Below are 18,222 nucleotides of genomic sequence, written 5' to 3' on the forward strand. Positions count from 1 at the left end.
CAACCTTATACATCTTACTGAAGGGTGGTCCTAAGTCATGGTGGACCCAGTCATTGATAAGTATGAGAACAGTACAACCATATACATCTTACTGAAGGGTGGTCCTAAGTCATGGTGGTCCCAGTCATTGATAAGTATGAGAACAGTACAACCATATACATCTTACTGAAGGGTGGTCCTAAGTCATGGTGGACCCAGTCATTGACAAGTATGAGAACAGTACAGCCATATACATCTTACTGAAGGGTGGTCCTAAGTCATGGTGGACCCAGTCATTGACAAGTATGAGGACAGTACAACCTTATACATCTTACTGAAGGGTGGTCCTAAGTCATGGTGGTCCCAGTCATTGATAAGTATGAGAACAGTACAACCATATACATCTTACTGAAGGGTGGTCCTAAGTCATGGTGGACCCAGTCATTGACAAGTATGAGAACAGTACAGCCATATACATCTTACTGAAGGGTGGTCCTAAGTCATGGTGGACCCAGTCATTGACAAGTATGAGAACAGTACAGCCATATACATCTTACTGAAGGGTGGTCCTAAGTCATGGTGGACCCCGTCATTGATAAGTATGAGAACAGTACAACCTTATACATCTTACTGAAGGGTGGTCCTAAGTCATGGTGGACTCCGTCATTGACAAGTATGAGAACAGTACAGCCATATACATCTTACTGAAGGGTGGTCTTAAGTCATGGTGGACCCAGTCATTGACAAGTATGAGAACAGTACAGCCATATACATCTTACTGAAGGGTGGTCCTAAGTCATGGTGGACCCTGTCATTGATAAGTATGAGAACAGTACAACCTTATACATCTTACTGAAGGGTGGTCCTAAGTCATGGTGGACCCAGTCATTGACAAGTATGAGAACAGTACAGCCATATACATCTTACTGAAGGGTGGTCCTAAGTCATGGTGGACCCAGTCATTGACAAGTATGAGAACAGTACAGCCATATACATCTTACTGAAGGGTGGTCCTAAGTCATGGTGGACTCCGTCATTGACAAGTATGACAACAGTATGACCATATACATATTACTGAAGGGTGGTCCTAAGTCATGGTGGACCCTTGACAAGTAGGAGAACAGTACCCGTCTTAATTTACAGACACAACAACAATGTTGCAAATATAGTGACAAAGCAATGGCAACAAAGTAGATCACAGACCCTCCCAGACTAAAATCTGATACTTCATATCTGTATAATTGGTGGTACATTGTTTTATTCCACGTGTTTTCCTTGGACTTTTTGTGCTTTCTTTGTTAATGCCGGCCACCTTTATTTTATCAACTTATTATTATATTACGGCCTGTCGGTAATCATCCTGACGTCCGGTGACCTATTTCTCATCCCTTCCCCCTACTCTCACATCTCAAACTTCTCCGCCAGCTCCTCTGCTCGGCTCTGACTGTCAGTCGCAGCTCCTCTTCCCTCCATCTCCTGCTCCAGCCATCCTCTTGCACATCCAGACAGCACCATTCTGATGGATTTGCATGCACCCTCTCCTCACCCCCATCAGTTCTTTCCCAGCCAGCATCTTCCCTGTGAGGTTTCACTCATTTTACCCCCTACTACTCCTAGCTCCCATCACTTCAATATAATCCCGTGACCCCCTCCTCATACACATCCTCCATCCTCCTCCTCTCTCCAATATCCCCACCGTGTGTGTGTTTTATATACTTCAACGTGATCCAACCCCCCAATAGCATCCATTACAGCCCGGTACGTGATCTCTTTGTTATTTTCACACTAATATCTGTGTCTTTTTCCCTTCTTTGCATCCTCTATAGATCCAAATCTAGCGGCAGATGATGTTGATTTTGGTTCCTGGTAGATGACACCCCCCACCCCCTCTGTATCCCTTTATTTATCATTGTTGGTGGTACATCTCTTTCCTGTCTTTTTTTTCTCTCTCTTCTCTCTCCCCCATTATAGAGCCTCTAATCTCGGTGCCTGGTCCTTGAAAGGCTGTCGTACAGTCCCCGTGGATTCATTCCATACTAAATGCTCCTGTGATCGCTTATCAAGCTTCGCCATTTTATCCCAGCTCAGTTCAGACATGGTAAGTCCCTCTATAAACATGTAGCGCTTCGCTGACACTAAGCTCTCGTCTCTTTCAGGGCTGATGCTCTTAAATACTTGGGTGTCTATAAATGAAAAAAAAAAAAAAAAAAATGATAAACAACTACCCCCCCTCCACCCTCCTATACAGCCATATTGTAAAAATTGATACCTTTATTGGCTAACCAGAAAAACAAATTACCTTGTTTAACCTTGCAGCGGGGTCAGAGACCCTTTTAAGCCTCGTTACTGCTGCAGCTCCTGCAGCCATGAAAGAGTTAAGAGCCTTAGAATGTTCGTCCGCTCTATTGATACTTTGTATCTTCCTTTGTTTATGTTATTTCTAATAGTTATTGATAACACAACAAGGCAGGAAAGGAGGGGTTAAAGGTTCTGTCGTGGGATTGTGGAGGTGTGGGGGGGTCTTAACATCAGATGTGTACTGAAAACTTAATATTACAAGTAGAAAAAAAAAAAAAAAAAAAAAAGGAATCATTGAATGCCACTAGTGCGCCACCCCCTCTTCCCTCCATCGCCCGCCTCTCTGCTTTTCTTTTCAAAAGATTCTTCTGCTAGTCTGGAAACGAAATTGATTTGTTGGTGTCACAATGTAGAAACTGTAATGTCACCTCGCATTGTTATTTTGGAAAAATATATTCAGTCGTTGCAATTTACATGGATTGTCATTTTATCGTTGATTTTGATGGCGCTGAAAAATGGTTATTTGTCATTATTTGGAGAGCTGTTGAAAAATGAGAGGGAAATAATGTTTGGATTGGGCAAAAAACGTCAGGAGGAAAGCGACTGGATGCATTATTATTATTAGTGGTAGTAGTATTTTTTAGCATTACTACAGCTGCCATTAGGAAATGTCCTAATTTTATATCAGTAATATCTTTGTAATATGAGCTGTATGGATGGGTGTGCAGGGGCCTAGTTGGTTTGCTCCTTCTCATAAAATAGCCAATGTACGGTATGTATATTATTATTATTATTATTATTATTATTTCCATGGCTTACGATTAAGGAAAGGGCCTAGTAGGTTCGAATATTGACATCTGTTTATTATTATTATTATTATTTATTATTATTATTATGAATTATTATTACTACTACTAACTCTTAGGAAATGGCCTAGTTGGTTGGCTCTTTCTTACAAAATAACTAATGAATGTATATTTACATTATTATTATTATTTTTCCTATTTTATTATTTATTATTATTATTTCCACTGCTTCGTAGTAGGTTGAAATATTGACCTTTTATTTTTTTATTATTAATTATTGTTACTATTTCTAACTTTTAGGAAAAGGCCAAGTTGGTTGGATAATTCATAAGGTTGTCTCATGTAAAATGACCTTTATATTATTATTATTATTATTATTATTATTATTATTATTATTATATGAGCTATATAGATCAGTATGCAGAAGTCTAGTTGTTTGGCTCATATAAAATTGCAACAGTTCTTATTATTAATACTATTATTGCTATAACTACTATTCATTATCATTATTGCTTCTTAAGGCTCCAATCACATATCTGATTTTTCACGTACGGGTTATATCCGTTTTGTTATTTTTTTTTCTTGAAGTCCTTTTATAGTCTATAGGACTTTTCGCAAATTCAACAGTGTTAATGTCCAAATTTGGAGCAATTTGCGGCCCAAGCTCAGCACATGTGAATGAAATGGTCTCTTATGTAATGGTCAGCGTTTGGATTACTCGCTGTCCGGTAAAAATCACGATCGTGTGAATTCTGCCTAATAAGAATTGGCCCAGATAGTTGGAGTCTTAGCATTATTTCCTAGTTATTGGTTGATAAAATACAATGAATATTTTTTATTTTTATCATTAGTGCTATTTCTACTATAACCACTGCTAATGATTATTATTATTATTAGAAACAATCACTATCAGAATCGACCTAGCAGAGTTCTGACCTGCAGTAATCTATGTGCCGCCATATGGTGCCATCCTTAAAAAGAAAACCTTATATACCTCCATAATTCAGCATTCAATAGAAAATGGCAGTTCATGCTGAGCCCAAAAGAAAAAGGCCTCAATATTGCCATGGGGGCATTTGGTGGCCATGGGGGCATTTGGTGGCCATGGGGGCATTTGGTGGCCACGTATACTGTTAATGGCGCCGAGTTGTAACCCATAACTTGTGTGTTGCCATAATCCGGCCGATGGATGATGGAGTGGCGGTATTATCAGTAGTAGTGGTGTAGTAGGAGGCTGGAGCCATGGGTCACATACATGGCAGCACTCCAGTCTCTATAGACACCCTGTGTGCCGCCACGTAGAGCCAAGGTCTCCTCCGGGGGGCGTCGTTTCCCAGTGTGATACTTCTGTTCCATCAGACACAGGCTGGGCCCCATTGACCTGTAGTATTATTGGGCGGGCTGTCAGGAGTCCTGTCCACTGTCCATCATTTTGACAGTAGTAGTTGTCATAGGTCCGTTATGAATGGAAGCCATGGTTCTAGTTAGGACAAAGCAGAAACATTTTGACATGAAGAATATTGTAGTTTACAGCCTAATAATACTGAAAACCTCACAGACCCCCAGCGAGAGACTGACCCAGCATAGTTGTCATAGTCCCATCATGAATTAAAGCCATAATACCAGTGTGAACCAAAGTGGTGGAATTTGGTCCAGGATTATTTTACTCCTTTGCAGGAAATATTTTGGAGTTGTTGTTTTTTTTTTGAAAATTAAGAAATCTTGTTCTGGAGGAAGAAATGCATTGTGTCTGTTGGACCCGAAATCCCCATGTTGTACCTCCCCGCACCTCGCAGACCCCCGGCCGGGCTCCACTGGTATCAGTGATTGGCATCGCTCCGGCAGACGCACCTTTAATTCACACAGAATAGAAACACTTTGGAGATGAAGGTTGGCTATTAATAGACGCACTGATACATTTTGTCTTCTGTTGCCATGGAAACAACATCGGCACATGCATTTAAAGAGACAGCACTCTTAATTGCTTGATGTAGGCCGTCACAAGAAACCGACAGTGTTTACTAAGCCAGAAACATGCACAAGATCTCCAAATGGATCCACTGTGTTCTTCATTGTATCTTCCTGTTGATTTTGCATTTTATTTATCCATCCATCCGTTTATCCCTCAAAAAAATTGTAGTAAAAATGAAAAAACACTGCAATCCAAAAGTAGTGGGTGCAATCCTCAGGGGGTCTCAGTGCTGTGATCTTACCTTGTATAAACCTGCAAAAATATATGGCGGCATCTATCTCTATCTATCTATCTATCTATCTATCTATCCATCTATCTATCATCTATCTATCATCTATCTATTATCTATCTATTATCTATCATCTATCTATTATCTATCTATTATCTATCATCTATCATCTATCTATCATCTATCTATTATCTATCTATTATCTATCATCTATCTATTATCTATCTATTATCTATCATCTATCTATTATCTATTATCTATCTATTATCTATCTATTATCTATCTATCATCTATCTATCATCTATCTATCATCTATCTATTATCTATCATCTATCTATTATCTATCTATTATCTAGCTATCATCTATCTATTATCTATCTATCATCTATCTATTATCTATCATCTATCTATTATCTATCTATCATCTATCTATCATCTATCTATCATCTATTATCTCTCTATCTATTATCTATCATCTATCTATTATCTATTATCTATCTATTATCTATCATCTATCTATTATCTATTATCTATCTATTATCTATCATCTATCTATTATCTATCTATCATCTATCTATTATCTATCATCTATTATCTATCTATTATCTATCTATTATCTATCCTCTATCTATTATCTATCTATTATCTATCTATCATCTATCTATTATCTATCATCTATCTATTATCTATCATCTATCTATTATCTATCTATTATCTATCTATTATCTATCATCTATATATTATCTATCTATTATCTATCTATCTATCTATTATCTATCATCTATCTATTATCTATTATCTATCTATTATCTATCTATCATCTATTATCTATCCTCTATCTATTATCTATCTATTATCTATCTATCATCTATCTATTATCTATCATCTATCTATTATCTATCATCTATCTATTATCTATCTATTATCTATCTATTATCTATCTATTATCTATCATCTATCTATTATCTATCTATCATCTATCTATCATCTATCTATCTATCATCTATCATCTATCTATTATCTATCTATCATCTATCTACTATCTATCATCTATCTATTTTCTATCTATCTATCATCTATCTATTATCTATCTATCATCTAGCTATCATCTATCTATCTATCATCTATCTATTATCTATCTATCATCTATCATCTATCTATCTATCATCTATCTATCATCTATCTATTATCTATCTATCATCTATCTATTATCTATCATCTATCTATCATCTATCTATTATCTATCTATCATCTATCTATTATCTATCATCTATCTATTATCTATCATCTATCTATTATCTATCTATCATCTATCTATTATCTATCTATCATCTATCTATCTATCATCTATCTCTCTATCTATTATCTATCTATTATCTATCTATTATCTATCTATCTATTATCTATCTATCATCTATCTATTATCTATCTATTATCTATCTATCATCTATTTATCTATCATCTATGATCTATATGTTATATATTTTCTATCTATATCTATCTATCATATTTTGTCAGTGATATCAGAGATTAAAGATCATAGCTTAGTGTCTAATAAAATCTTGTATAATAAGGATTACTATAAACCCAGATGGTACAGGAGAATGATATTAGAAGTCATCTCATTCTTCTGTGACCTATTTATTATTACGGAAAGTGCACACCAGGTGTAGAAGCAGATTCATAACATATACTGTATATATGCACATAGTTTAATGAATGCAAAAGACAACTAATGTCACTGCTGCTCTCTAGTGAATGGATAAGTAGTATTCTCAGTGATGTCTGGCTGTTGTCTAATAAAAGGGAAGACGTCATTGTCAGTGATGTCACCTAGTCCCTCCCCTTGCATTATAGTAGTTATATTCTTGTATACAGTGGGCAGTATTATAGTAGTTATATTCTTGTATACAGTGGGCAGTATTATAGTAGTTATATTCTTGTACATAGGAGCAGTATTATAGTAGTTATATTCTTGTACATAGGAGCAGTATTATAGTAGTTATATTCTTGTACATAGGGGCAGTATTATAGTAGATATATTCTTGTACATAGGAGGCAGTATTATAGTAGTTATATTCTTGTACATAGAAGCACTATTATAGTAGTTATATTCTTGTACATAGGGGCAGTATTATAGTAGTTATATTCTTGTACATAGGAGGCAGTATTATAGTAGTTATATTCTTGTACATAGAGGCAGTATTATAGTAGTTATATTCTTGTACATAGGAGCAGTATTATAGTAGTTATATTCTTGTACATAGGAGCAGTATTATAGTAGTTATATTCTTGTACATAGGAGCAGTATTATAGTAGTTATATTCTTGTACATAGGGGCAGTATTATAGTAGTTATATTCTTGTATACAGTGGGCAGTATTATAGTAGTTATATTCTTGTATACAGTGGGCAGTATTATAGTAGTTATATTCTTGTATACAGTGGGCAGTATTATAGTAGTTATATTCTTGTACATAGGAGCAGTATTATAGTAGTTATATTCTTGTACATAGGAGCAGTATTATAGTAGTTATATTCTTGTACATAGGAGCAGCATTATAGTAGTTATATTCTTGTACATAGGGGCAGTATTATAGTAGTTATATTCTTGTACATAGGAGGCAGTATTATAGTAGTTATATTCTTGTACATAGAAGCACTATTATAGTAGTTATATTCTTGTACATAGGGGCAGTATTATAGTAGTTATATTGTTGTACGTGGGGGCGGTATTATAGTAGTTATATTTTTGTACATAGCGGCAGTATTATATTAGGTATATTCTTGTACATAGGGCCAGTATTATAATAGTTATATTCTTGTTCATAGGGGCGGTATTATAATAGTTATATTCTTGTACATAGGGGGCAGTATTATAGTAGTTATATTCTTGTACATAGGAGCAGTATTATAGTAGTTATTTTCTTGTATATAGGGGCACTATTATAGCTGTTATATTCTTGTATATAAGAACAGTATTATAGTAGTTATATTCTTGTCTATAGGGCGCAGTATTGTAGTTATATTCTTGTACATAGGGGAAGTATTATAGTAGTTATATTCTTGTACATAGAGATAGTATTATAGTAGTTATATTCTTGTACATAGAGGCAGTATTATAGTAGTTATGTTATACATAGGAGCAGTATTATAGTAGTTATATTCTGGTCTATAGGGTGCAGTATTATAGTAGTTATATTCTTGTACATAGGGGTAGTATTATACTAGTTATATTCTTGTCTATAGGAGCAGTATTATAGTAGTTATATTCTTGTCTATAGGAGCAGTATTATAGTAGTTATATTCTTGTACATAGGAGCAGTATTATAGTAGTTCTATTCTTGTACATAGGGGGCAGTATTATAGTAGTTATATTCTTGTACATAGGGGCAGTATTATAGTAGTTATATTCTTGTACGTAGGAGCAGTATTATAGTAGTTATATTCTGGTCTATAGGGGGCAGTATTATAGTAGTTATATTCTTGTACATAGCGGCAGTATTGTATTAGTTATATTCTTGTCTATAGGAGCAGTATTATAGTAGTTATAGTCTTGTACAAAGGGGACAGTATTATAGTAGTTATATTCTTGTACATAGGGGACAGTATTATAGTAGTTATATTCTTGTACATAGGAGCAGTATTGTAGTAGTTACTGTATATTCTTGTACGTAGTGGCAGTATTATAGTAATTATATTCTTGTACATAGGAGCAGTATTATAGTAGTTATATTTTTGTACGCAGGAACAGTATTATAGTAGTTATATTCTTGTACATAGGGGCAGTATTATAGTAGTTATATTCTTGTACATAGGAGTAGTATTATAGTAGTTATATTCTTGTACATAGGAGCAGTATTATAGTAGTTATATTCTTGTACATAGGGGGCAGTATTATAGTAGTTAGATTCTTGTACATAGGAGCAGTATTATAGTAGTTATATTCTTGTACATAGGGGGTAGTATTATAGTAATTATATTCTTGTACATAGGAGTAGTATTATAGTAGTTATATTCTTGTACATAGGAGTAGTATTATAGTAGTTATATTCTTGTACGTGGGGGCAGTATTATAGTAGTTATATTCTTGTACATAGGAGCAGTATTATAGTAGTTATATTCTTGTACATAGGAGCAGTATTATAGTAGTTATATTCTTATTCATAGGGGCTGTATTATAGTAATTATATTCTTGTACATAAGGGCAGTATTATAGTAGTTATATTCTTGTACGTAGGAGCAGTATTATAGTATTTATATTCTTGTACATAGGAGTAGTATTATAGTAGTTATATTCTTGTACATAGGAGCAGTATTATAGTAGTTATATTTTTGTACATAGCGGCAGTATTATATTAGGTATATTCTTGTACATAGGAGTAGTATTAAAGTAGTTATATTCTTGTTCATAGGGACTGTATTATAGTAGTTATATTCTTATACATAGGGCCAGTATTATAGTAGTTATATTCTTGTTCATAGGGGCGGTATTATAATAGTTATATTCTTGTACAATGGGGACAGTATTATAGTAGTTATTTTCGTGTACATAGTACTTAGTAGTACTTAGTACTAAGTACTATGTATAGTAGTTATTTTCTTGTATATAGGGGCACTATTATAGCAGTTATATTCTTGTATATAAGAACAGTATTATAGTAGTTATATTCTTGTCTATAGGGAGCAGTATTATAGTAGTTATATTCTTGTACATGGGGGCAGTATTATAGTAGTTATATTCTTGTACATAGGGGGCAGTATTATAGTAGTTATATTCTTGTACATAGGAGCAGTATTATAGTAGTTATATTCTTGTACATAGGAGCATTATTCTAGTGGTTATATTCTTGTACGTAGGGGCAGTATTATAGTAGTTATATTCTTACAAGTAGTGGCAGTTTTATAGTAGTTATATTCTTGTACATAGGAGCAGTATAATAGTAGTTATATTCTTGTACATAGGGGGCAGTATTATACTAGTTATATTCTTGTACATAGGGGCAGTATTATAGTAGTTATATTCTTGTACATAGGAGCAGTATTATAGTAGTTATATTCTTGTACAAAGGGGGCAGTATTATAGTAGTTATATTCTTGTACATAGCGGCAGTATTGTATTAGTTATATTCTTGTCTATAGGAGCAGTATTATAGTAGTTATAGTCTTGTACAAAGGGGACAGTATTATAGTAGTTATATTCTTGTACATAGGGGACAGTATTATAGTAGTTATATTCTTGTACATAGGAGCAGTATTGTAGTAGTTACTGTATATTCTTGTACGTAGTGGCAGTATTATAGTAATTATATTCTTGTACATAGGAGCAGTATTATAGTAGTTATATTTTTGTACGTAGGAACAGTATTATAGTAGTTATATTCTTGTACATAGGGGCAGTATTATAGTAGTTATATTCTTGTACATAGTGGGCAGTATTATAGTAGTTATGTTCTTGTACATAGGAGCAGTATTATAGTTGTTATATTCTTGTACATAGGGGCAGTATTATAGTAGTTATATTCTTGTAAATAGGGGGCAGTATTATAGTAGTTATATTCTTGTCTATAGGAGCAGTATTATAGTAGTTATATTCTTGTCTATAGGAGCAGTATTATAGTAGTTATATTCTTGTACATAGGGGCAGTATTATAGTTATATTCTTGTACATAGGGGGCAGTATTATAGTAGTTATATTCTTGTACATAGGGGCAGTATTATAGTTGTTATATTCTTGTACATAGAAGCAGTATTATAGTAGTTATATTCTTGTACATAGGAGCAGTATTATAGTAGTTATATTCTTGTACATAGGGGCAGTATTATAGTAGTTATATTCTTGTCTATAGGAGCAGTATTATAGTAGTTATATTCTTGTCTATAGGAGCAGTATTATAGTAGTTATATTCTTGTACATAGGGAGCAGTATTATAGTAGTTATATTCTTGCACATAAGGGGCAGTATTATAGTAGTTATATTCTTGTACATAGGGGGCAATATTATATTAGGTATATTCTTGTACATAGGGGGCAGTATTATATTAGGTATATTCTTGTACATAGGAGTAGTATTATAGTAGTTATATTCTTGTACATAGGGGCGGTATTATAGTAGTTATATTTTTGTACATAGCAGCAGTATTATATTAGGTATATTCTTGTACATAGGGCCAGTATTATAATAGTTATATTCTTGTTCATAGGGGCGGTATTATAATAGTTATATTCTTGTACATAGGGGGCAGTATTATAGTAGTTATATTCTTGTACATAGGAGCAGTATTATAGTAGTTATTTTCTTGTATATAGGGGCACTATTATAGCTGTTATATTCTTGTATAAAAGAACAGTATTATAGTAGTTATATTCTTGTACATAGGAGCAGTATTATAGTAGTTATATTCTTATTCATAGGGGCTGTATTATAGTAATTATATTCTTGTACATAAGGGCAGTATTATAGTAGTTATATTCTTGTACGTAGGAGCAGTATTATAGTATTTATATTCTTGTACATAGGAGTAGTATTATAGTAGTTATATTCTTGTACATAGGAGCAGTATTATAGTAGATATATATTCTTGTACGTGGGGGCAGTATTATAGTAGTTATATTTTTGTACATAGCGGCAGTATTATATTAGGTATATTCTTGTACATAGGAGTAGTATTAAAGTAGTTATATTCTTGTTCATAGGGACTGTATTATAGTAGTTATATTCTTATACATAGGGCCAGTATTATAGTAGTTATATTCTTGTTCATAGGGGCGGTATTATAATAGTTATATTCTTGTACAATGGGGACAGTATTATAGTAGTTATTTTCGTGTACATAGTACTTAGTAGTACTTAATACTAAGTACTATGTATAGTAGTTATTTTCTTGTATATAGGGGCACTATTATAGCAGTTATATTCTTGTATATAAGAACAGTATTATAGTAGTTATATTCTTGTCTATAGGGAGCAGTCTTATAGTAGTTATATTCTTGTACATGGGGGCAGTATTATAGTAGTTATATTCTTGTACATAGGGGGCAGTATTATAGTAGTTATATTCTTGTACATAGGGGCAGTATTATAGTAGTTATATTCTTGTACATAGGGGGCAGTAGTATAGTAGTTATATTCTTGTACATAGAAGTAGTATTATAGTAGTTATATTCTTGTACATAGGAGCAGTATTATAGTAGTTATATTCTTTGACATAGGAGCAGTATTCTAGCGGTTATATTCTTGTACGTAGGGGCAGTATTATAGTAGTTATATTCTTACAAGTAGTGGCAGTTTTATAGTAGTTATATTCTTGTACATAGGAGCAGTATAATAGTAGTTATATTCTTGTACATAGGGGGCAGTATTATACTAGTTATATTCTTGTACATAGGGGCAGTATTATAGTAGTTATATTCTTGTACATAGGAACAGTATTATAGTAGTTATATTCTTGTACAAAGGGGGCAGTATTATAGTAGTTATATTCTTGTACATAGCGGCAGTATTGTATTAGTTATATTCTTGTCTATAGGAGCAGTATTATAGTAGTTATAGTCTTGTACAAAGGGGACAGTATTATAGTAGTTATATTCTTGTACATAGGGGACAGTATTATAGTAGTTATATTCTTGTACATAGGAGCAGTATTGTAGTAGTTACTGTATATTCTTGTACGTAGTGGCAGTATTATAGTAATTATATTCTTGTACATAGGAGCAGTATTATAGTAGTTATATTTTTGTACATAGGAACAGTATTATAGTAGTTATATTCTTGTACATAGGGGCAGTATTATAGTAGTTATATTCTTGTACATAGTGGGCAGTATTATAGTAGTTATGTTCTTGTACATAGGAGCAGTATTATAGTTGTTATATTCTTGTACATAGGGGCAGTATTATAGTAGTTATATTCTTGTACATAGGGGGCAGTATTATAGTAGTTATATTCTTGTCTATAGGAGCAGTATTATAGTAGTTATATTCTTGTCTATAGGAGCAGTATTATAGTAGTTATATTCTTGTACATAGGGGCAGTATTATAGTTATATTCTTGTACATAGGGGCAGTATTATAGTAGTTATATTCTTGTACATAGGGGCAGTATTATAGTTGTTATATTCTTGTACATAGAAGCAGTATTATAGTAGTTATATTCTTGTACATAGGAGCAGTATTATAGTAGTTATATTCTTGTACATAGGGGCAGTATTATAGTAGTTATATTCTTGTCTATAGGAGCAGTATTATAGTAGTTATATTCTTGTCTATAGGAGCAGTATTATAGTAGTTATATTCTTGCACATAAGGGGCAGTATTATAGTAGTTATATTCTTGTACATAGGGGGCAATATTATATTAGGTATATTCTTGTACATAGGGGGCAGTATTATATTAGGTATATTCTTGTACATAGGAGTAGTATTATAGTAGTTATATTCTTGTACATAGGGGCAGTATTATAGTAGTTATATTCTTGTACGTGGGGGCGGTATTATAGTAGTTATATTTTTGTACATAGCGGCAGTATTATATTAGGTATATTCTTGTACATAGGGCCAGTATTATAATAGTTATATTCTTGTTCATAGGGGCGGTATTATAATAGTTATATTCTTGGACATAGGGGGCAGTATTATAGTAGTTATATTCTTGTACATAGGAGCAGTATTATAGTAGTTATTTTCTTGTATATAGGGGCACTATTATAGCTGTTATATTCTTGTATATAAGAACAGTATTATAGTAGTTATATTCTTGTCTATAGGGCGCAGTATTGTAGTTATATTCTTCTACATAGGGGGCAGTATTATAGTAGTTATATTCTTGTACATAGAGATAGTATTATAGTAGTTATATTCTTGTACATAGAGGCAGTATTATAGTAGTTATGTTATACATAGGAGCAGTATTATAGTAGTTATATTCTTGTACATAGGAGCAGTATTATAGTAGATATATATTCTTGTACGTGGGGGCAGTATTATAGTAGTTATATTTTTGTACATAGCGGCAGTATTATATTAGGTATATTCTTGTACATAGGAGTAGTATTATAGTAGTTATATTCTTGTTCATAGGGGCGGTATTATAATAGTTATATTCTTGTACAATGGGGACAGTATTATAGTAGTTATTTTCGTGTACATAGTACTTAGTAGTACTTAGTACTAAGTACTATGTATAGTAGTTATTTTCTTGTATATAGGGGCTCTATTATAGCAGTTATATTCTTGTATATAAGAACAGTATTATAGTAGTTATATTCTTGTCTATAGGGAGCAGTATTATAGTAGTTATATTCTTGTACATGGCGGCAGTATTATAGTAGTTATATTCTTGTACATAGGGGGCAGTATTATAGTAGTTATATTCTTGTACATAGGGGCAGTATTATAGTAGTTATATTCTTGTACATAGGGGGCAGTATTATAGTAGTTATATTCTTGTACATAGGAGTAGTATTATAGTAGTTATATTCTTGTACATAGGAGCAGTATTATAGTAGTTATATTCTTGTACATAGGAGCAGTATTCTAGTGGTTATATTCTTGTACGTAGGGGCAGTATTATAGTAGTTATATTCTTACAAGTAGTGGCAGTTTTATTGTAGTTATATTCTTGTACATAGGAGCAGTATAATAGTAGTTATATTCTTGTACATAGGAGGCAGTATTATAGTAGTTATATTCTTGTACATAGGGGCAGTATTATAGTAGTTATATTCTTGTACATAGGAGCAGTATTATAGTAGTTATATTCTTGTACAAAGGGGGCAGTATTATAGTAGTTATATTCTTCTACATAGCGGCAGTATTGTATTAGTTATATTCTTGTCTATAGGAGCAGTATTATAGTAGTTATAGTCTTGTACAAAGGGGACAGTATTATAGTAGTTATATTCTTGTACATAGGGGACAGTATTATAGTAGTTATATTCTTGTACATAGGAGCAGTATTGTAGTAGTTACTGTATATTCTTGTACGTAGTGGCAGTATTATAGTAATTATATTCTTGTACATAGGACCAGTATTATAGTAGTTATATTTTTGTACGTAGGAACAGTATTATAGTAGTTATATTCTTGTATATAGGGGCAGTATTTTAGTAGTTATATTCTTGTACATTGGAGCAGTATTATATTAGCTATATTCTTATAGTAGTTATATTCTTGCATATAGGGGCAGTATTTTAGTAGTTATTTTCTTGTATATAGGGGCAGTATTATAGTAGTTATATTCTTGTACATAGGGGCAGTATTATAGTAGTTATAGTCTTGTACATAAGAGCAGTATTATAGTAGTTATATGCTTGTACATAGAAGCAGTATTATAGCCGTTATATTCTTGTACATAGGAGCAGTATTATAGTAGTTATATTCTTGTACATAGGGGGCAGTATTATAGTAGTTATATTCTTGTACATAGGAGTAGTATTATAGTAGTTATATTCTTGTACATAGGAGCAGTATTATAGTAGTTATATTCTTGTACATAGGAGCAGTATTCTAGTGGTTATATTCTTGTACGTAGGGGCAGTATTATAGTAGTTATATTCTTACAAGTAGTGGCAGTTTTATTGTAGTTATATTCTTGTACATAGGAGCAGTATAATAGTAGTTATATTCTTGTACATAGGAGGCAGTATTATAGTAGTTATATTCTTGTACATGGCGGCAGTATTATAGTAGTTATATTCTTGTACATAGGGGCAGTATTATAGTAGTTATATTCTTGTACATAGGATCAGTATTATAGTAGTTATATTCTTGTACAAAGGGGGCAGTATTATAGTAGTTATATTCTTGTACATAGCGGCAGTATTGTATTAGTTATATTCTTGTCTATAGGAGCAGTATTATAGTAGTTATAGTCTTGTACAAAGGGGACAGTATTATAGTAGTTATATTCTTGTACATAGGGGACAGTATTATAGTAGTTATATTCTTGTACATAGGAGCAGTATTGTAGTAGTTACTGTATATTCTTGTACGTAGTGGCAGTATTATAGTAATTATATTCTTGTACATAGGACCAGTATTATAGTAGTTATATTTTTGTACGTAGGAACAGTATTATAGTAGTTATATTCTTATATATAGGGGCAGTATTTTAGTAGTTATATTCTTGTACATTGGAGCAGTATTATATTAGCTATATTCTTATAGTAGTTATATTCTTGCATATAGGGGCAGTATTTTAGTAGTTATTTTCTTGTATATAGGGGCAGTATTATAATAGTTATATTCTTGTACATAGGGGCAGTATTATAGTAGTTATAGTCTTGTACATAAGAGCAGTATTATAGTAGTTATATTCTTGTACATAGAAGCAGTATTATAGCCGTTATATTCTTGTACATAGGAGCAGTATTATAGTAGTTATATTCTTGTACATAGGGGGCAGTATTATAGTAGTTATATTCTTGTACATAGGAGTAGTATTATAGTAGTTATATTCTTGTACATAGGAGCAGTATTATAGTAGTTATATTCTTGTACATAGGAGCAGTATTCTAGTGGTTATATTCTTGTACGTAGGGGCAGTATTATAGTAGTTATATTCTTACAAGTAGTGGCAGTTTTATTGTAGTTATATTCTTGTACATAGGAGCAGTATAATAGTAGTTATATTCTTGTACATAGGAGGCAGTATTATAGTAGTTATATTCTTGTACATGGCGGCAGTATTATAGTAGTTATATTCTTGTACATAGGGGCAGTATTATAGTAGTTATATTCTTGTACATAGGATCAGTATTATAGTAGTTATATTCTTGTACAAAGGGGGCAGTATTATAGTAGTTATATTCTTGTACATAGCGGCAGTATTGTATTAGTTATATTCTTGTCTATAGGAGCAGTATTATAGTAGTTATAGTCTTGTACAAAGGGGACAGTATTATAGTAGTTATATTCTTGTACATAGGGGACAGTATTATAGTAGTTATATTCTTGTACATAGGAGCAGTATTGTAGTAGTTACTGTATATTCTTGTACGTAGTGGCAGTATTATAGTAATTATATTCTTGTACATAGGACCAGTATTATAGTAGTTATATTTTTGTACGTAGGAACAGTATTATAGTAGTTATATTCTTATATATAGGGGCAGTATTTTAGTAGTTATATTCTTGTACATTGGAGCAGTATTATATTAGCTATATTCTTATAGTAGTTATATTCTTGCATATAGGGGCAGTATTTTAGTAGTTATTTTCTTGTATATAGGGGCAGTATTATAGTAGTTATATTCTTGTACATAGGGGCAGTATTATAGTAGTTATAGTCTTGTACATAAGAGCAGTATTATAGTAGTTATATTCTTGTACATAGAAGCAGTATTATAGCCGTTATATTCTTGTACATAGGAGCAGTATTATAGTAGTTATATTCTTGTACATAGAAGCAGTATTATAGCAGTTATATTCTTGTACATAGGAGCAGTATTATAGTAGTTATATTCTTGTACATAGGAGCAGTATTATAGTAGTTATATTCTTGTACATAGGGGCAGTATTATAGTAGTTATATTCTTTTACGTAGCAGCAGTATTATAGTAGTTATATTTTTGTACGTTGGAACAGTATTATAGTAGTTATATTCTTGTCTATAGGAGCACTATTATTTTAGCTATACTCTTGTACATAGGAGCAGTATTATAGTAGTTATATTCTTGTACATAGGGGCAGTATTATAGTAGTTATATTCTTGTACATTGGAGCAGTATTATAGTAGTTATATTCTTCTACGTTGGAGCAGTATTATAGTAGCTATATTCTTGTATATAGGAGCAGTATTATAGTAGTTATATTCTTATACATAGGAGTATTATAGTAGTTATATTCTTGTACATAGGAGCAGTATTATAGTAGTTATATTCTTGTACATAGGAGCACTATTATAGTAGTTATATTCTTGTACATAGGAGCAGTATTATAG

General features: G+C 32.5%; 1 protein-coding gene across 8 annotated transcripts in view; it reads left to right on the plus strand.

Moving 5' to 3' along the window:
- Positions 1–18,222, plus strand: part of ADGRB1 (adhesion G protein-coupled receptor B1) — a 911,276-nt gene that overhangs the window by 705,318 nt on the left and 187,736 nt on the right. For all 8 annotated transcript variants that reach the window (XM_073679967.1, XM_073679961.1, XM_073679962.1 and 5 more), the window contains exon 18: positions 1,951–2,077. In XM_073679967.1, coding sequence (XP_073536068.1) covers positions 1,951–2,077 — 127 coding nt within the window. The remainder of the gene's footprint in view (positions 1–1,950; positions 2,078–18,222) is intronic.

The sequence above is a fragment of the Phyllobates terribilis genome, unplaced genomic scaffold (genome assembly GCF_046119375.1).
Source record: "Phyllobates terribilis strain yellow unplaced genomic scaffold, ASM4611937v1 Scaffold_4__5_contigs__length_816908805, whole genome shotgun sequence".
Classification (NCBI taxonomy): Eukaryota; Metazoa; Chordata; class Amphibia; order Anura; family Dendrobatidae; genus Phyllobates; species Phyllobates terribilis.